This window comes from Mizuhopecten yessoensis, unplaced genomic scaffold (genome assembly GCF_002113885.1).
Source record: "Mizuhopecten yessoensis strain PY_sf001 unplaced genomic scaffold, ASM211388v2 scaffold716135, whole genome shotgun sequence".
NCBI lineage: Eukaryota > Metazoa > Mollusca > Bivalvia > Pectinida > Pectinidae > Mizuhopecten > Mizuhopecten yessoensis.
This window is the reverse complement of record NW_018479965.1, coordinates 173,232-195,719: the sequence shown is the minus strand read 5'-3', so window position 1 is coordinate 195,719 and position 22,488 is coordinate 173,232. Positions and strand designations below refer to the sequence as shown.

Here is a 22,488-nt window from a genome sequence, read left to right as displayed (position 1 = left end):
TGCTTCTTAACCTGTAACAACAATGTAAGATTTTCAACATAGAGGCTTTAAGAAATCAGCATTCAACAATTTAATAGACATTATAATCTATCAGATTCGGGGTAATTCCATAAATTTCGCCCGGGGATAATAGTCGAGAGCAGTACTCGGGTGTCTTGTTTAGGCCGAGACACGCGCCGGGCTATTGTCAAATGATTAGGGGACATTGCTGTAGTATGTGTGAGGGCTGCTATTCTATTGTGATAGGTAGTGTATTGTGTCCGTGGTCGAGCAGTACAATAGCTGTAGATACAGCTGTATCGACGCTCAATAACACACAATGCTCTTACATCAATTCAACCTTACTGTAACTATTTAAGTTGTTTAACGTTCAGATTGTCGTCTATTACACAAATACTTAGAGAAATATGTAGGGTTTGTAAATGGTTAGCTATTTCTATGAGTTGTAATCTTACAATATCTTTTCTTGTTTGTGTGAAGGACTTTGTGGATATAATTCTGTAATAATAGTTCAAACATGTAGAAAGCAAATATATCTACTTGTTACATTATCCAACATTCCCCAAAACGGTTCTCCATATAGCTAAAAAGAACATTTTTATGAAACATTTCATGTCTTCTTTCATTGTTTTACACGTAACTCCATGAAACACAGATCTCTTGTTTATGAAAAAATAGTTTTTGCATTTATAGATTAGGTGTGCATTTGAGCAATAATTCAACCAACGTAGTACGTTCGTACAGTATAAGATACACCAGAAAATACTGCTTTTAAATCACCTGTGACAATAAAACAAATGTCAGTTATGTTTGATATGGCCAACGATATGTGTTCTATATCAACGGACACAGGCAACATAATTTGTGATAACCAATTAAGTGTTTATCATGGCTATGTCTAAAATATAAACCGGCGTTAGAAAGGCTATTAAATAAACATACGATTAAAAACGGAAAACCGGCGGGGCGGAATCAATATAATACCATAAAGCCAATTTGGAATCAAAATTAGATAATATCGGCAATTAATAATTAATTTGAATGAACTTTTGGTACAGTAGTCTCATGTTAGTGGCAAGTACATATATACATCACTGTCAGCATGAAACTATTGTCACACACAGCGTGCACATTACATAGGACAGAAACTTCCAAACTATGGAGGTCTCGGCCGGTTAATCTGCTGTATTGGAGTTTAAAGTACAGATTAGTGCGCCCCCATGCCCCAAGGTGGTGACAGTTGGCAAGAGCCCGGTCCTATTACCCCCACCATGCGACAGAGTGGTCGGACTATCCCCGTATACAATCCTACATATATATATCGCACACCTGACTTGATCTGTTCACCAGTATCACACAACACAGCCTGAATCATTCACAGTTTGTATTTTAGTGACGCTTTAAATATCTCGACCCTAAGACCTATATTTACTCAATGATATTTACTTACAATTTTAATTGGTATTTGCATTATTTAATAATTACCTTGAATATCATATTCCAATGTTACCTTTCAATATACAAAATTTTGAAATGATATTAATAAACATTTGTAGTTTTTACTAAAAGAAAAATGCAAATTTATTGTGTTTAAATCATTTAAAAATTAAAACAAAGCGTATGATTGAAACTTTGTCACTTTCAACATAAGTTTTATTTTTTTGCAAATCACGAAATCAAATGTTACAGTTGAGTTTCATGATGAAACGATTCTGTTTCTACAATTTATGCTAACGTGTCTGAAGCTTGTGATACTTTCTCGTATGCCGTTCGCAAGGTTAGCGTATGGAAAACCACTGCTAAGTGACTATTTCGTTCTGATATGTAAGCATTCAATTGATATACATGAAACCTTCTTGTTTTGTTTACACTAATGCATCACGTTTCTCCTATAGTGTTTCATTTGTTTGTTTGGATAATACTACAAAATTTCACATTCTGAAAAAAATTCAATAGGACAATTATCCCTGTAGATTTTTTCTGGCACCTGTCCTTCTTTGGTCTCGATTAGGACAAATTGCCTTGAGGTAAGTCATGTGTATTTGGAAATATAGCATTCAAAACAAATAGTAAGAAGGGCAGGAGCAAGATAATTTTCTACAAAGGTTATATTTAGGAAATTTGTTTATTTTTTTTTTTAAAGTTATGATTTAACTCTCCTTATTGAGTTTTTATTTTAACATTTAAAAGTCGTATTCATGATTAATTGAAAGAGATTTTAACCTCACAATTTATGTAATCTTATAAGAACATGAAGACTATTGATTTAATTAATATATGTAATTATTATATTTACTCTTTATAACAACAAACCATATCTACATTGTTCAACAAACCAGCAATCATTCTGTTCGCCTTCCTTCTGTATCGGTTATTAAAGGAAATGTCTGACATTTGTTTATGAGTTGTAACGTTATTCTGTGTTAATCCCCAAGAACATGTGAAACTTTGTTACAATGACATGCTATCAGTTTGTTTTGTAATATCATGTTTTCCATACGGTTAATTAGTAATAAGTGATTATGGTTATTATTCAAAAGAATTTTTTGGAATAAATTGTACCATGCAACCTAAATGAAAAATAATTATTAGCATATCTGTCGGAATATGTATTCACTACGCCAACTAAATTGCATATGTAATTCGATGAAATGTAGCATTGAACAAACTAATTGTTTTTTTTTGTTTAAATGGCAAAATTCATAAATACCAGTTCAACAATTGTACTTGGAAATATTTTTAAACATTTAAATAATGTAATGTCATTAGGGATTTGTTCTGTCTATTTATAGTTGCAGAAAAGTATATGATTTCTTTGCAGAAATATGGAGTTAATTATTCCGCTACAGCTGAACATCTTTATTGATACTTATAAAGAGTTGGTAGTCGGTTTCGTATTTTTAAGGAACTCAGATTTCTTTTTTTTTATGTGAATGTACAAGAACATATTTTAGTTTGATCGACGAACGTTTGCATTTTCGCTCATAATATAAATTTGATGGCTTATGTTTTTCCCATGTGACATAGTTTTAAATAAACTCATACGTGATGATATTTAAAAACGTGTGTTACAGTATTAACATAATTGAGTGCGATATATGCGTTTGGTGTTTACCATCAGCAAATTAATCAAGAAAAATTGATTTCACAGATGTAGTAGATTTAAGCAAACAGTTATTCTCATCAAGTCGTACATGTTTTTGGTTGCTTCTATACTTTTAATAAGTACATTGTAGCTACACGAGAAAATATGATGCCAATCCAACAGCCACAACCGAAGGACTTAATTTTAAAGACACAGATGGAGCGTCTTAAGAAGAATTTTTGCTGTTCATTAATGACTATTATTCAAAAAAAATTATCTCCAAAAGCTTTCAAAATAATTTAATATAGGCTCGAATTATCTTTGAATATGCAAACCGAAGAAGACTTCGCATTTATGGAGGTGGGTCCTCTTATCAGCTAACGTGTACCAATGTCGGTCCAGTTTCTAATGGTGGGTTCGGGAATGAATTGCTGGTCGAATGGCCTTGTCTTAAGGTATCCGACCTTGGCTTGTGACATTTGGCTGCTTGTGTCGAGCACAGGTTTATTGCCTTAAACGACCATGCAGCTTCACCAACACTTTCTGGACCCGTTCGCTTAAAGTCTGATTTTGTTACACGGCTCTAACGAAAGTTAATTGAAGTTTAACAATTCTATAAGAGGAACAATAATCATAATGTGACCATCTTCATACCACGCTAGTTGTTACGAGTTCTAACCGGAGTAGGGGTTGTACCTGCTGAAATGATAAGATAATATTGAAGTTACAAGAATTGTGTTGAAGCAGTGTAAAACTAATCATGCTTTAGAAAGTTACTTCAGACAACCACTCGTCTGTCCGTGTGTGAAGGTTCATCACTATAAAGGTCTCCGGCAACCTCTTTCAGCTGAGGTTTTTAGACGATCTCGCCAGTTTACGATAATTCTGTGTCTGCAATAGCATCAAGACAGTCTGCCATTTGGTGATTTGTCCGCCGCTCTAAAATCTCAATAAGCACTGGGTTCTGGCAGACACATTTGTCATGATTTCAGTTGTCTGTATACAGATGTATGGACCACCCAGCCTCATCCGTTTGTCTGCATCCAATTGTCTAAGAAAAAAGGGCATTTCATCTGCATGCCTCCTTACAAACATTCTATCCGCGTATGAATCTCTGAACATCTTATTTTATCCAGATATTTATGTTCCCATATGCCTCACTATAACCGTTCGTTTCCATATGCTCTCGAAACCGTTTGTTTTTCATAACCTCTCCTAAACGTTATATTTTCAGATAATTATCTAAAAATCACAATATCTAGTTTGAATCTAGTATGAATCATGAACATTTACCAGAATAATCTCCCTTTCGAAACAGTTTGCAGTTCTTCCGTGTATGTTTGCAGACTCAAATCTCAAAATAACTATGATGTAATCATGTATAAATATCGGGACGTCATAATCAGCAGGGCACTGGATTCTGTTTTATCTCGCAGCGTCGGATCGGTTAATGTTATATATAAGATAGAATTAAAGTTAGATAAATATTAGAGACATTTCACTCGTTTAAGGAAATACGTGATGATGAGGTAAGTTATGACAAACTCTTAAATCCAGTAAATTATATACGTTATTCAGTGGGAACCCGTTGGACATCCACAATACCTTTGTGGAATTGCTACTTTGTATATAATATAGACAACCTACAAAATACATCGTCAATTCAACACTGACAGGTCAGTAAGGGCCCCGTCTTGTGGCAATATATCCCACATAATCATCAAGAAGCAATCTGTCCATATAGTTGAGCTTGACGTTTGACATTTGGACTTCAAAAAGAATCGCAAGGAAGCAAAATATACATTTAACATGTACTATGATGTGAGTCTTGTTTCCTTCCACCTCCATATTTGCTGGGCTAACAGAAATGTAAATACCGGTGCAATACTCATTTGTTAGCTTTGATTTGTTTTATTTCACCTTATATCCCTCCTCCATCAAGAGCCAGAGTCAAAGTCAGAGATCCACTTTGTCTTTGACCTTTGTACCCAAATGACCTTGACCATTAACCCAGTGACCCTGATCTTTGGTCAGTTGACTTATTCTTTAATTCCGACCAAATTTGCTTCTTAATATCATAACAAAATGTTAATCAGTAAAAAATACAAAACTTGACCTTGACCCTTTGGACCCCGTAACCTGGACCTAAGGTCAGTTGACTCTGTGTTAAGTTCTGAACAACATTGCTTCATATTGTCATAACAAAATGTTCATCAGGGAAAAGGAACAAAATTTAACCTTCACCTTTGACCCAGTGACTTTGCCCTTTGGTCAAATGACTCCTTGTTTAATTCTGAGCAACATTGCTTCAAAGTGTCATAGCGAAATGTTCACCAGCGAAAAGATAAAAAAAACGCTTGACCTTTGAATCTAATGACCTTGACCTTTGACCCCGATTTTTTACCTCAGTGTGTCTCTTTGTTTAATTCCGAACAACTTTGCTTCATAATGTCATAGCGAAATGTTCACCAGTGAAAAGCTACAAAATTTGACATTGACCCCTGACCCGATGACCTTGACCTTTGGTCAGTTGACTCCTTGTTTAATTTTGATCAACTTTGCTTCATAATGTCATGACAAAATGTTCATCAGTGAAAAGATGTAAAATTTGACCTTGACCTTTGACCCTAATGACCTTAACCTTTGACCTTGACTTTTTACCTCAATGTGCATTTTTGTGAATTGAACATCTTGACCAAGTTTCATGTACATCGGTCAGTAAATACCAAAGTTATCAGCCAGGAACAAAATTTGTGGACGGACAGACAGACAGACAGACAGAGTGATTACTATAGGGCACCCGTATCTCCGATACGGGGCCCTAATTATGACGTCCGTTGGTGTTCACGTTCGGGTTTGTTTCTCTTCCTATTGTAAAAGTGGATGGTGATTACTTTCGTTCGGGTTTGTTTCTCTTCTTATTGTAAAAGTGGATGGTGATTACTTTTTCCCATGAACAACAGGTCTTTTTATCACCTCCGATTGTATAACTGAAGAGTATTTATTTGTACAATTCTAGCTAACAGACAAAAGCTGCTGGAAACACGTTGCCGGTTTCAACTCCACGTGAAATATGCTTAACCTGAAAGTGTAAAACAAGATGGATTCCCTCAGTCATTTTCACCTTCGCATTGAGATAAGTGACTGTTTAAACTCGAAATATTATTATAAAACAAGCAATGCATGTTGGGTAGTAATTTATGGATAACTAAACCGCGCTCGGAGCAAGCAGAATATCCGGATCGCTGGAATAAAGGATATCGCGTACAGTAACCATCATAGTACTATAAAGTAAACATGACATATCTACGAGTAACTTTTCGTTGTCCGAGTGGACAATTATTTCGTTTCCGAATGTATGTTTGTTCTCCTTCATTAAAGATGATTGTATTTGATAAGGTTCTTTCGTTTGTTTGCATTAAAACACTACATTTCATAGACGGAATTTCCTTCAAAAGATACAGTGCTCCTTACATTTGTTTTGTTATATGATTAATTTGTAATGCACATTTCTTTCTTTATGCATTGTGTTAAGATGAAATATCAACATTTATGTGCCATATTGTTGACTGCGCCGACTATATTGTTTTAAAGATATTTCCCGTCTTGTAAAGTATGACAAATGTAGTTAAGGTCACTGTTTTGAATTGTCCCAGATAATACAATATGGTTTGTATGGATTTTTAGCAGATGCTGAATAATCACAATAGATTGTTAAGAAACTTAAATTTGGCTGGAGATAAACTGCTGATATTACAAACACACAACAGAGGTAATGAAAAACAACAAGCTTCAAAACTATTTAAACATTCATAATTTATTATAAGCTACATTGATATTTCTAATAAACAATGACATGTAAAATTGCATAAACAAAAGTTGAGTGAGTTTGATTGTAATCCGAGAACTATGTGTATCAATGATACATTTAGGTAATCAATTCGCTCGATAGCATTCATGTACACAGTTTATCCTTTGATATAGCATGTATCATCAACAACAAAACGGGTAGGAAGAAGTCGTTATGATTTAATGATACGGAATATCATTTCCAAAATAAAGTCATGCAGAAAGCTGAATTTCAAAATACTTATTACTTGTGTATCGGTTATGTGGTGTCAAAATTTAGAAACAGGTTCAAGGAATTTTTTTCTGACTAAGAGGCAAAAAAGTTTCAACATCCATTTTTATTGTGTTTTTTTTATAGCAGAACTTTCTTCTCACTCAAAACATCCAGTTATCTAAAACGGACCAATACAAACTAATGAATTTGCCCACACCCGTGCAGAGTTAAACCATGGTATCCTCACCAGGTTTATATGGAACATAGAAACTCGCGCTATACCTCAATACCAATCCCTAAACATCAAGCATTTCTGACTGGGTACTTTAGATAATCGCTTTAATCAGTAATAAATTCATAAAGGTATAGCGTGTAAATGTCATTAAGATGTAAAAAGACTATTCCTAAAATATGATGACACAAATGAAAAAGAAAATGAATTATTAAAACTGCCATTTATCACAGAATGCGCATGACTATGCCACACGTAACACTAAAACACGTTCGGACACCCGTCGTCATATAAATTATGGAATAAATTTCAATAACAGTATCAATAACTTAATATGGAATATTTTAATGAACAGTACATCTCAACACGTTTAGGAACAGTCTTTGTTAAGTTGAGCGATTACTGAATTGTTCTGTCTTTAACAAGTAACATCTGGGCCGTCCATAACACTTATTTATAGCACTTCTCACAGCACTCACGTGCATTTACGTAACGCCAGTGATCCCATCATCAATGTCTGTCCATTACTGTAGTTACCATGGTAATGTAGTATCACGAGTTAAAAAGTCAAAACACGCTGAATCCACTGAACAAATCCGCTATTGAACAACTCTGGTAGTTGACAAATTGTTTTCGTTTATTAGAACATGCGTACGGGGTAATAGGAATTGGAAAGTTGAACCATCCCAAGTTGACCCATCGCTCTTCTAAATGCTGCCTTCTTACGCGCCATGTCACGGTATTAAAGAACCTTCATTACCAGTGGGACAACTCGCCCTCACAGACCGGTCACGTGCTGCGGAGACAGACTCGGAACTGTTGCTACTGATTCCACTGGTACACTTTCTTCTGTGTGTTGAGTCTCCTGGTGGCGTCGGAAGTCAACCTTGCGTTGAAAAGAGCGACCGCACTTGTCGCAGGAGAAGGGTTTGAACCCCGTATGTTTACGGCAGTGTGTGATGAGGTTGGATGACTGACTAAAGGCCTTTCCACAGTGTGTGCATTTGTATGGCTTCTCTCCTGAAAAATACAACATACAAATATGTCAACTACCCGATAAACCAACATATAACACAATACAAAGCAGACAGGTAGGTCGCATACCTGATAAACCTACCCCATTGTACATTTAAAGCCCAACAGATATCTTCATTTTTTAAATGAAACACCTGTTTGAAAACATCACCACATAAAACATCTTAAACAAAACGCGGAATAACGAAGCCACACCATGACCGCTGCTAGTTCTATATTATGTTACCAGTCCTATGTTATGTTATGCTACCAGCTCTATGTTATGCTATGTTAACAGTCCTATGTTATGCTATTTACCAGTCCTATGTTATGTTATGTTACCAGTCCTATGTTATGTTATGTTGCCAGTCATATGTTATGCTATGTTACCAGTCCTATGTTATGTTATGTTACCAGTCCTATGTTATGTTATGTTACCAGTCCTATGTTATGCTATTTACCAGTCCTATGTTATGTTACCAGTCCTATGTTATGTTATGTTACCAGTCCTATGTTATGCTATGTTACCAGTCCTATGTTATGTTATGTTATGTTACCAGTCCTATGTTATGTTATGTTGCCAGTCATATGTTATTCTATGTTACCAGTCCTATGTTATGTTATGTTACCAGTCCTATGTTATGTTATGTTACCAGTCCTATGTTATGCTATGTTACCAGTCCTATGTTATGCTATGTTACCAGTCCTATGTTATGTTACCAGTCCTATGTTATGCTATGTTACTAGTCCTATACTATGCTATGTTACCAGTCCTATGTTATGGTATGTTACAAGTCCTTTGTTATGCTATGTTACCAGTCCTTGTTTGCAATGCTAAACATCTACATGTTGAATAGTGTAGTTACGTAACTTTCCAATACCGAGGCGTGTTGCTCTTCATCGATCAATAATCAAGACTCAAACCTGACAATACCGACTCAAAGACATGACAAATCGCAGATAAGCTAATGTTCACGGGTATTTCACAGTAAATCAATTATTCGGAATCGTACTTAATTGTTGGAGACAATATCTGGTATAAATGATTTTGATGCACTGTCAACACCATGACTTGATGTTTATCGGGGGTTGCAATAGTTCTGTGTTGGTTGGTAACGTTATTTATTCTGTACATCATGCGCAAAATCTATCAATTTTAAACCAATCTAGTTTTATGCAAACTTGATTTATTTTATTAACGCTGTCACTTTAAGAAATGCACATGGTTGATTTTGTATTGTCGACTTGGTATTTAGTTGTTGTACTGTGAGGCTCCGCGGTATCCCTAGTATTCCTAACGGGAGTGTGTTCCGCCTCATGTGGACTTCGGAATTGACAGCGACAGTGAAACTCGTCGGTGCGGATTTACAATGTCAATCTCGTGTCTGATCAGGAAAATTACCACAGTAATCGGAATCACATAAACACTAGGGGTGGCCCGCCTCCCAACTTATTGTGTTATGCGGCGCTCTGACAAAGTTCACGCCTCAAATTTGGTTAAGAATTCAAACCAGTAGAGGTTAATGTCATCTTCGTCAGCATCTTTGATTTAATTATGACCGTGGTTCGGAAAACTTCGATTTATGCAGATATCAAAAATTAGCATTCCGATCTGGCAGCGTAAACAGAGTCGTGACAAATCAAGGGGACACAATCCAATAAGCCACTGGGACCATTACATAGATTGGCCAGGGACCAATCTCAAACAGGCTCTCTTACTCGTTCTATTGGGAAAATCAAATATCATATACGGTTGAAACTGACCAGACTTGGCCGCCAAACGTCACATTAGATGGTGCTGCTTTGATACTGACAGAGATGAGATTGATTAATTGGTTTACAAGCAAGTATTAGGTGCCCGATCCCTTACAACCAAACCTCATCACACTCCATGCCCTCCTTCCGAGCCAGGTCAACGTTATTTTGATATTTGGTTTGATGGAGACAATTCTTCGGTCGATTTTTATTTTCAGTTAAAATCATTTTTAAGAAGGTTCAATTAATTGTTTGTCGTTATAACATATAGCTCCCCCTGGTGGCACTGTTCGTGTTCTCAACCGACAACCAATGATTATAACGCTGTAATGCGTCAATGATATTACTGTAATGCTAGTCATTATGTAGAGTCAAGCTTGCTGCCAAGTTAGTATCTAATGAAGTCATTAAACGTTCCAAAACTGTCGAAAGCATTGGAAAGTATTCACCAATATGGCTGGACAGACTTTATTTAGATACATTTTCAAAATTTTCAAAATTTACTTTAACCAAAACAAAATCGTTCAAATCATGTTTGAGTATAAAAGTGATTGTATTTATCCTATGAAATATATTCATATGAAAAAAATCAGTGTTTTCATACGCGTATTTCATTGATACGCTCGGGTAATTGGTATTATTGTTGCAGCTCTGTATATATTGAAATGTTTTGTTTTCTTGGTATTGCCGGCCTTTCAAATATATTACAATTATATTGATTTACTGTTTTTGCTAATAATGGTGTGTTTTTACAACAGCAAGCTGTTTATTTACAAAGGGCAAAAAAATATCAACTTTATTATATACATGTATCGTTTACTTTATGTGAAATAAGGATTACAAATGAAAGATTTTTAGAGTTTATCTTACAAAACGTGATTACTTTAGGTAACATCAAGAACACAGTTTATAGTGTTGGATTTACATATAAAAGATAATAAAATATCGTGTATTAGGCTGTCGCATTAAAAAGAAAACAAGACATTACTGAAGAATAAACTTAAACGTACTCCTAAACCTTACAATCAATAAAACTATCAAACATATGGTCACAAAAAAAGGAGAAACATGGAGACCCTTGACAATTACTCCAGGAGATTCAGACCAGTTATTTCGAAAGTGTGAGAGTATTTTGCTTCATCGATGACACCGCTAAGTTCCACTGTAACAATGGCATTGCCGTGGGATATGTCAATTACCATGGAAAGTAACAGAAAACCATTTATTTTAATTGTAATATCTTCTAGAATCCAATCACTTCTTTTAAAATTATGTTAAATGTATTTGTTTTGAAAGCTGGTAAAATGTTGTTATATGAAATATGCACGTTTGGTCTAGATAAACGCTGTTAATTGTTGACATTAAATTCATCGCTCTCAAAAAATAATTGGATTATGATTTCATAATAAGAAGTATTGATATATGTATGATGAAGATCACTTTTGTATCAATTGTATATGTACGGGTGTATACTAATCGAGCATATCGGTATATTAGGAATGAACAACAATTAAAGTTGTAACAGTACTTATTATCATGACAGATACTGACATATGATAAATATTTCAAGCACAAAATTGTTAACATGTCACAACGTGACTACAGTATTTGTATGTACATTATCAAAACCAATTACCAAACCCAGCAGTACTTGCATTACTTGATATAAAGTTGGTTTAGTTTTAGTTGGGCGTTTAATAAATGTTTAATCTATCCTGAGACTACCTAACGTGTGTAGTTCTGAGGGTGAGAGCCCACCTATTCATTTTATCGGTTTGATATAATCTTTAATATGCATGTACCCAAAACGTAACGATACCTGATATCACCAACAACCTGCTCTGCCTGACAGACTAAATTCAGCAGATTTCCATATACGTAATACAATACGAAGGTGTTTAACATAATTGCAGTATGACTTGGTCGTCGCTTTTCACAGAATGGACAAAGGCTCTTAACTAGATACCATTTAAGACCTGTCTGAATTTTTCCTCGCTCTTGAATGCATTTGACATTAACTGATTTTCGTTCACATTTATAATAATTAATCCTGTTCTTAGCCTCGGTACAACGTCCGAAGACGGGTGTATTACCGGGAGCAGCCTACCATATGTCACAGCCATCGACCCGACACGGTCCAACGACAGTGAGAAAGCCTCTCCGGATAATACACTAAACTACCACAAAACAAATGGCACTAGTTCACCCTAGTGTAACATATTGACTTTTATTAAGCATTAATTGGTTTCAGTAAGTGTTCAAGTGTTCATCTCCTGAGTTTAAGAGATTATCCTGGATAAATATCTACAGTCGTCGCTCATTAATTTAACTGCCAACTATCCTTCTATGCAAATAGTATTTTAGTGGACAGATTGGCCATTTTTTCGATACAAAATAGTCCCAGTGCTCAGAAGTCACACAATATAGCCACATTGGGTCAGAATAAAGATAGCTATTGGTGACAAATGGATTATCCAATGAGAACAAAGATGACCGTATGATTATCTACATGGAACGAAATGTGATTGAAGTATCTACTGAAAACAAAGGTGCCTCTTGATAATCAAGTGAGAACGAAGAGTGCCTGCAGTATCTACTGTTAACGAAATGGAGCTTGATTATCTTGTGAGATCGAAAGTGGGCGGGTATACTGTAATTCATTAATAAATGTACCTGTTATACCCTTTATTATGTTGTCTTGTTGAAGATCAATTAAATGTCAAAAATAAATGTTTTGAAACCAATTTTTGGTTTACAGTAGTGTGTCTCTTGTTATTGAATTATCGATTTAAAAAAGAAAATGTGATGTACATGTCAGAAATTAAAAAAGAAAAAAAAAAAACAGTTTCGTCGAAAACAAAAGTTAAGCCGGTCTCTTACTATAACTTATTGGTGGGGAAAATTGGTAATAGTTGAAGATTAAGCAGCAATCTATTAAAGCAAACCAACGATTATTGTTTAATTAAACATACTCCTAGATATCCATAATGTCGTAACCGTTTAGGCTATAATCTAATAACTGTACCGTTTTAAAACTTAATATTTCCACCATAATTATCACACTCTAGCCATTCTTAAAATTTGATAAGAGAATCATTCTTAAAACAACGTTTGACATACTGCACATGACAAACACAATATAATTTGTAAACGTTCAAATAGACGCGACGAGAACCTAGGGACGCATAGCGAGATAAGCAGCTTCTAGAAATGGGAAACCGCCTTTACGAAAACTACCTTCTATCAAATCTTAATTCTATTTCTTATTGAAGATATGTTATCAGATTTAACACCGGGAAGTTTGAACCACAATTACGCTAATTCGAACTGACGGGTTATGTGCAGCTTAAATCAAATGCATTTCGATTTATATAGAACTGTTAATACATTCTCATACTGATATTGTATCCTCTTATTAGAATTAACGAAAACTAAAATATAATGAATAGGTTTCCAAAAAGAATAAACTCTTGCTAAGAAATACAAATCGAGAATTGGAAAACATCATGTAATATATTTCAAATGGCATCGATATCACGTTAACTAATAAATATGGTAGAGAAATACACACCCACCTCCACTTAAAGTGATGTTCACAAATAAATGGATATACTACAGCAAGGTTCATCAATACACACAGCTAGTAGGGCAATGATGATGTAACTCTAAAACTAATTTTAACAATAAACAAAGACGTGGCATGGACTTATCTTTTCATATTTCAATATATCAGCATAGCCTTATAACCTCAAGGCTTGACGTGGACTTGTTAAGATATAGGACTAAATACCAACCCAACCTTAAGATATATTTCTCTGGCCTAGTAACAGCTAAGACTGAACAATAAGGAGGGGCGTTAAAGATCTAAATAACCTAGGCAAATTTTTGCATTTAAGTACAAAACGACGAAATAATATTGTTTAACTAAATATAATACTGCATGTTCTGTATGTTATACCCACATACAGGTATATTGTGTTTTAATAATCTATGTTATGCATTGTACACTATTGCATCAACTGTAATTTGTGTTATACATTGTGATATCTTGTACATATGTATGTCTACTCTCCGATGTGTTGTAAACATAAGGAAATAAAGAATCTGAATCTGAGGGACAAAGATACCAAAAACGGAAAGTTGTTTAAGTTAAAAATATAATATGGAACTGCATTACTGCGTATAATGAATACTGGTGGAATCACACCTCACAGAGAGGAGCTTACACTGAACTTACATTGAGACCCTCAATAATGTACAATATAGCTTATACTTGACACTGAAAATTATTTTGAATTTATTTCATTGCGCTTTATGGAAACTATCCCACCATCTTATCCAACAAAATGCAAAAATCCTATACCGAGCAATATTCTACAAAGAAAGAACAAGAGAGCTTATGGCATCAATTATTATTGAATTCCAAGCTGTAATATAAATATATATATATATTGTTGTTGCTGTTGATTTGGGATATAATTGCTGTTTACTGTGTATTATTATCATTGTAAAATTGTGTTCGTTTAGATTTTTCTTTTGTTATTACAATTGTTAACTTGTCGTTATTTTTCTTGTTTGTTTCTATTACAATGGTTGTCAAAGTTCTAGCTTGTTTTACAATTGTGTTATAATTTTTGTTAATTTGTATTATTTTAGTTTTTTACTTCAACTATCACTGTTGTTTATTTTTGTTATAAGTGTTGCCGTATTGTGATGTAGTTGCTGCTTTATTGTGTTATCATTATTAACTTCGGGTTTTGTTGGTAACTGTTATCAAAGTTAATATGAACATACCGCAACATGAGAAGACAGAATAACCATGTAGCAGAACCTTATGCCCGTCCATGGATTTATTAAGCAACTACGGTAGTTATGGCTTTATAACTGCTACCCACTGAACTATACAAGCACTACATATGTCAGAGAACGGCAAGACAAACAATCCGGAATGTGAGAGTCCCGGGTGCCCGTCAACTGACTCTAAAATTACTGTGTCCGAAATCTGGACTGTCGAGATCTATCGCGGTTTAAATCTGATCATAAATACTACACCGATAAGTGAAATCACTCGGATATCCGATGACATTCTCCCACATAAGTGGCCAGTTGCCGTTATGTGCAGGTTTCCTTTCAGAAACTAGTTCGGTCTTTGTTGATCCATCAGAATTGTTGTTCGTTATGCAATGCTTGCCGTTACTGGTTATTTGTGTCATGTTTATTCGAGATACCCGGATGTCGTTTTACCACAAGGCAACAAGAACAGGTTCACGTATTTGAACACACTCCGACAGTTGCAATATGTATTATACATCACTTCCAGAGCAAATAAAAAGACCTGCAGAAACCATGGTTACAATCTGGCTGAATTACATGAATTGTGGCAGTGAGGAAGAAAGGCAATATTTTGTATAAACATTTTGAGTGATTTTCATCCTTTTATACGGCAAAGTTTAAAGAAATATCCTCTAAGTTTATCTATATAAAGCAAAATCGCTTTTCAAGTATGTGAAGCAATTATGTGGTTTAAATCGTAGTAGAAAGGGAACAGAAAAACACACGTACCTGTGTGAATGTATGTATGTTTCTTCATGTCGGACTTTTGGTGAAACCTTTTTCCGCAGTAAGGACAGGGGTAGGGGCGAGTGTCGCTGTGAATGAGCAGGTGTGTAGACAGAGTGGACGACCGCTTGAAGCTCTTCCCACACTGCTGACACTGGAAGCTCTTCTCTTGTGTGTGCACCGCCCTATGTTGGGTCAGACTGACCGAGTGTCCGAACGTCTTGTTACACACTTCACATGCGTACGGCCGTCGTCCGCTGTGGGACCGCCGTACGTGCACCTCAAGTCCATGTGGGGTGCTGAACTGCTTCAAACACTTCATACACTCAAAGGAACCTTTGGCTACACCTGTTACCTCGCCCTCCTCTGAATACTTCATCATATTCGGCAGGAACGGGTTAGCTATGTCCTTCCGTTGCCCCAAATAACGGTAAATGCGTGGATCTGTCCAGAAGGACGCCTGTCCGTACGAAAAGAGTGGAGAGCGGTAAAAGACTTGCGCAAACTGGTATCGGTATAAATCGGACATGGTGGCAGTCTTCAGAACGTTCTGGAGGGCCGCGTGTGAGGGCACATTTATACCTGGAAAATAACATAAATAGTGAAATATTAGTTGTTCGATTTTCATTAGTTGACTATTTTGTCAAAAACGATTCAAATATTATTATAAGCTGTTAATTTAGTATGGGTTTTGGTAACATATACATGTATGACAAAATAGGGGTTTCTGTGACAGTGTGATTAATAACGAGAAGAAAATGAACAATGACCAAAAAAAAGGTAGGATATTATGCAATACTTACATGATGGGGTTTTGTTCGTGTGTGCTTGTTTTTTAATCGGTTCACACAGCCAAGGTCTGAATGCGTTGAAGTTGGGTCCCTCTAGTGACGACTGGCCTATCTGCCCTTGGTGATTGTCTTCCGTTTGGTCCGACATGGATCCACTTCCAGGAGAAAGTGATGACGTAGACTTTGACGAATGTGTTGGTGATGGTGACCGCATGCCGGAATCGCTAGACAGGTCTGTAAAATAATCAAAAGTATCGTAAACCACATTGTTCTTAGACTTAAAATTACTTTCACGTGAACAGACTTTTTGAGGGTTGATTTTGCAAAATATAAGCAAAATGAACATTTTAAGTTATTCTTAGGTCAATCAAAATAATTTGCAAAGGTAGAACCACAATATACTCTCTACGAATTTTTCGTGTACATATGAAACTCGAATGCAAATTATTTATAACGTCCATAGCCCGAACTGACCCATAATATGACCTATGACGACCAATGATAGCTCGGACCCGAAATTTTAATGTAAATCCGCCTAACGTTGAATGTTGCTAACGCAAGTATTCCACGACAGATTGCCCCAGATGTTTGAAAAAACCACAAAAACAGCTGAATTACTCGTTTTTCGGTAGTTTTTGCTGAATAATGATAGGGATAACGATAATTCATTTTAGTATTTGCGCCGTATCGGTTTCGATGGGACGCTAACTCGGTTGCCATGTGACACTTACTAGGTTGCCATGGGACCCTATATCGGTTGACATGTGACGTTGTTTCGGTTGCCATTGGACGCAATACCAAATGTAGCGGAACGCTATATCAGTTGGCGTGGGACATTATATCGGGCGCCGTGGTACGTTACCTAGGTTGCCGTAAGCTTCTGTCATATTGAAGGATACCCAACGGCAATAAGTGTTTTAGGGTGAACAGTGAAAAAAATACATATGTTCATGTTTGAAGACGACGTCAAATTATTATTATATTTCTATGTACTTATTACGTGAACTTTGCAAGTACACATTATCAGCATTTACCTTAACATCACCAATTTTACTGTATCAATAGTCAGTTTGAAGAGTTTAGTATTACATTCAAATGACACGGTGAAAGTCCCCACACGTGGGCAATATATTACACATTTATCAGCGTAACATTAATCTTTTGTCAAACCGACGACTGAAGTAATATTTAAGATGCGGCTGCACTTTTCTTGCTAATATAATATTAGTTTGTTAATAAAAACTAAGGTATTATAAAAGTCATCTGATTTTGACAGGAAGCACTAGATCAAGCAGAAAGCGCCAAGTCCTTGAAAACTGCGCCTGTTTCATAATGCCTCGCTTTTCATACATTATTTGTGGGGTGCATCAGTTTACCGTAATGTACACGTTTCCTTGTAAAAAGCCTCTAAACGATCCTTTGATTGACGTGTAATATGGGGATAATTATAACGATAGATCGTTCAGGTGTAGCGACAGCTATATACTGATAAGGATTATGACTACATCCCTACTCAGCGCCGCAGCGGGAACTGACAAATTACCGGGTCACGGTCCATTGATGGCGCAGATTCAGTCATCCATGTTTCTTAATTTTACGCCCGAGTGAATACGTTCACTTTAAAATGCACATCCCTAAACCCATTTCCGCTGAGAAAGTATCGAATGGCCTGATTAAAAAACTATAAAAATCGGTTTTGGAATAATGGTTAGTGTTGAATTGTGTGTATTTCCTGGTCATTTACCCGACAACAGGTGAGCGGCAGGGAAATATTCCTGTGATAAAAAGGGATTTATCAGAAAGGCCAGGGATAATGATTGTGTTATCGATGTTGGTGTGATTGCTACTTCCGCGAACGAAGACGCAACCCGGAAATGATGCCAAAAACCTTCGGATTCGAGTACACCGAACACATGGCATCGCTTACCAAAATCAGTACAGGTGTGATAGTGATCGCGCTCCATACACACGACGTGCAGGCGGGATCGCATGTCCTATCAGACATAGCACAAAGTCTTTTTTCTAACAAATTGAGATTGAACTTGATGATTTATTGAAAATTGCGAGGTTTAGAGTGTCTGTGATGCACAGCAGTTCGCGCCAATACAGGTATTCTAACTCTAAGTAGCGGATTTTTCCAACAACAAACTACTTCGACCATTCTTGACTATTACCTGTATATATACAGTATAAATTGAAATCGGTTGAGATTTTTAAGCGGTTTTAAAAATATTAAAAGATTAAAGATATAGATAAAAAATCTGACTGCTTCTTGATTTACATACATGTGCCTTCATATTTTAACGTAAAATTCAGTTCTTATCCATACAATTACCGTAAACTCGTCTATAAACACTGGTTTGATTGTGTGACTTGTCTATTTCAGTTTGTGTACATGTTTATTATTGGATATTTACAGAAAATCTGCCGTTAAGTCTCGTGTACGATATTTATACGTGTCTATAGTCCATAAGATATTCACAAGAACTGTGTAAATAAGTAAACTACGCCGGTTGGTGAATGCTTATCTCTATACTTATGGGTGATAAATGGCGCCGTCCCACAGGCACATATAATCGATAACATTTCCACATATTGGGGGAAGTTGGTGACGATATGGTTTGTTTTAAAACCATTGAATTCTTAAATAAACCAAAAATTACAGAAAAAAAGGAAAGAGTTTTTGCAAAGAAATTTTAACATAAAGAGTACACGCCATTAAAATCCGCCGTCTTTACGAAATACATATGATGATCAATGTAACTTTGCTAAATTTATTTTGAAGTAAATCTAAATATATCATGAAAATCAGGATATAAAGTGAGATTTCTTTTACCGATCAATTTATATTAACGAACTCATTGTATATTTCAATTAATTTCAATTAAAATTAAATGAGTTTAACGATTTGTATAAATAGAATATTACATTATATATTGATAAATCTTAATATAACATATTCATTTAGTTCAATGCTTTTGAGAATGCAAACAATGACGTATTAGATTGATTTGAATTAATGCGGTAAACAGATTGAAAAAACTAGTTTTGGGAAGGTTTTCTTTGAGAGAACAATATTATAATTTCTATACTTCCGTGCAAGTAATATCATTATCACAATTATCTAGTCCGTAGTTTAAATAATAAATAGACTACTATCATATTTCGATCATCCTTATTGAGACTCCCATTATACGCATATTTTTTTTTATAATAAATATTCATATTTTACAAACGAAAAAGATATTTGTTATTTGCATAATCTATTTATCTAGAAAAATACGATAAAATAAGATACAAATATCAGAGGTAATTTTATTTATTTAATTTAATATAAGAAGGTCGAACCTTTTGTTAGTTAAAAAATATTTCTATCAGCACAGTAAAATATTGTCTATGTTAAATATTCAAAAACCGAAGTGATTTGCAGAGGAAAGGGATAACCTGTTATCGAAAAGTTGAAAAGTTCTCTGGGGAGTAGATATATATACATATATATATCATACAGATTAAGCTTTCGAGAATTATATCAGGAAAATTTATCTACAAAAATAAGGGTATAATTTCGTTAAATAAGAAAAATAAATTAAAAAGTGTTTTGTCGCATTCATCATGATACAGACGAGTTTTGCACGTTCTTACAGAATTTAATCAAATAAGGGATACCTAACTTTGATTTTCGCTAAATGTAATATCGTTACCGTAGACCTGAATATTTAATACATCGATCGAGTGTGTCAAATATAGGAAAATGTAACACAAAAATAGGAATAAAACATAATTATTGTGTTAAAGAAAGGCAAATTGATTGTTTCACGGTATATTAGTTATGCCTTTGGTTTAATCTGAATAACGGCAATATTAGATTGTTCATTAAATCTATTAATAATTCATGACAGATTGAGGATATACCATTTAATACCCCTGACTATGATAGAAGCTCCTGTTTCAAAGAGCGGCATACAGTAAATAATTAAACGGTAAAAAATGAGTGGAAAATAGGAAAACGTGACTTTATATAACCTTGTTACATCGTACAAGCGAGATAACAGCATACGAACAACAGAAAAAGACATTGATATTTACTATCATCGTCTTCAGTTTATTTAAACTTGTAACGCATGTGCACTGAACACGTATTTTTATAACAAAACACTACTTATTACGATTTATATTTTGTTTTCATGTGTTTCATATTAAAGGGGTTTTCAAAAGAAAGTGAAATTCATATTCTTGTTACATATAGCGATATGATTGACACAGTAATTTCTTTGCTACATTCAGTATTTTTATAAAATTACCATTTTAAGAGATCCATTGAGTATTCATATAAAACCTTAATTCATTTGATGTAATCTAAGTTAAATTTGTTAAACATCACGACGCCTGTGTTACGCGAGGACACTGTTTATACGGTTACCATATACATGTTACGGTAGTTGTTACGGTAAATTTTGAAATTATATAACGATTGCCTTTATAATTTTATTCACAACAGATGTCCCGTTTTCTAATCCCTTATGAATCGGTACTGATTCGTGCATATACATACAAACTACCCATATATGATACTATGGACTTATTGGAGTTATTATATATATATGTTGCTCATTTTCGCTAAATGTAATATTTTCTACGCATTAGCAAACATGTAAAACACAAGCATATTTAGCTTACGACAAAACAACATGTAAATAACCAACAAATTATTACTTATAACATGTATATAACGAGTCCGTATTTTTTCTCTTAATAATTGGATACGTATTATTAAGTTAAATACGAGGAACTGACGGTATAAATTTTTACTTTCTTAATAGTATATTGTCTATTTAGTTTATTGATTAATGCAATAATGTTATGAAGAAAACGTCATTAGATTATCTAGTAAAAAGACATAGTATCTACTTATCTAATACCTCCATACAACTAGAGAAGGTTTTTATCCATTGATGCAATATCATTTGAAAGAAATGTAAGAATCAATCAGAAAAAATCACAGACTCTGAATAAATAATGTAAAATACCTTTTCTTTTCGGGGAGACTATGGTAAAGGCACTTCGGTGTAGTGGGTCAACTGTTGTATCACTCATGTTGTCCTCTTCTTTCTTAATGAGAAAGGATCGGGGCATTCCAATAAGACAAAGTTAATAACGATTATATACTCTCACAGATATTATAGCGCTAATATGTGTCCATCCTCCACGGAACTGTTAGTAATGGCAATCCACAAGTGCTGTCAGACCTCAGAGTGGAGTTATGAGTGATACATCAAGAAATTTAGATCATCACACACTGAAAAATAACACAGCAAATTTGTTAATAAAACTCGCTCCTGCATCTGTTACTTTCATTGATTATGGCGAGCATGCGCAAAGTTCATTGTATTACACAGGTGTAAAAACTCTCACGGAAAATCTGGGAATGATTGGCGGAGAGTTGTGAATAGACACGCCCACCTTGTAATGAGATTACAGCTCGTCCTAGCGGTAAGATATGAGCATCTCGACGAGGAATGAATGGCATTCGTCAATCTATCCCCAGTGTCCAAATCTGAAGGGGAATTTTTATAGCTCTCTATTCTCCGAGGAGAACCCGTTGTTTAAGTTAGCGATTTAGGTGCTGGACGAGGTGTTCTGACGGTCGGGCAGGGTTTACGTCACCTCTCGATCCCTCGTCACAACATCGGGGGATTTAGTCGGGCTTTAGCCTCATTTCTATACCATAAAGCACAACGACAACAACCATAATCTTTTACAAAATAACACAATTATTTTAAGTGAAAATCACAATAAATTTTTTCGTGAATCATGAACTATATGGCTAACGGTAACACTAGTGCTTATGTCTCCTGACACATAGTTTGGAGCATTAGAACTAATCTTGACAACATACCTAAACTTGTTATTTTATTTAAACACACTACAATGAAAAGTAATGTCAAAGTTACACCTTAGATTAGATGAGTGTGTAGTCAAAAATTACATT

The 22,488-nt window shown here is 35.0% G+C and overlaps 1 protein-coding gene across 1 annotated transcript; it reads right to left on the bottom strand.

Annotated features, from left to right (window-relative positions):
- Positions 1-6,895: 6,895 nt before the first annotated feature.
- On the bottom strand, positions 6,896-21,846 carry LOC110441808 (zinc finger protein Gfi-1b-like). Its single transcript, XM_021485064.1, has 4 exons — positions 21,527-21,846; positions 16,512-16,733; positions 15,712-16,290; positions 6,896-8,400 (listed from the first exon to the last, which is right to left on the bottom strand). Exons 1-4 carry the CDS (start codon positions 21,630-21,632, stop codon positions 8,159-8,161), a joined length of 1,149 nt encoding a protein of 382 aa, XP_021340739.1. The 5' UTR covers positions 21,633-21,846; the 3' UTR covers positions 6,896-8,158.
- Between the last annotated feature and the right edge of the window lie 642 nt (positions 21,847-22,488).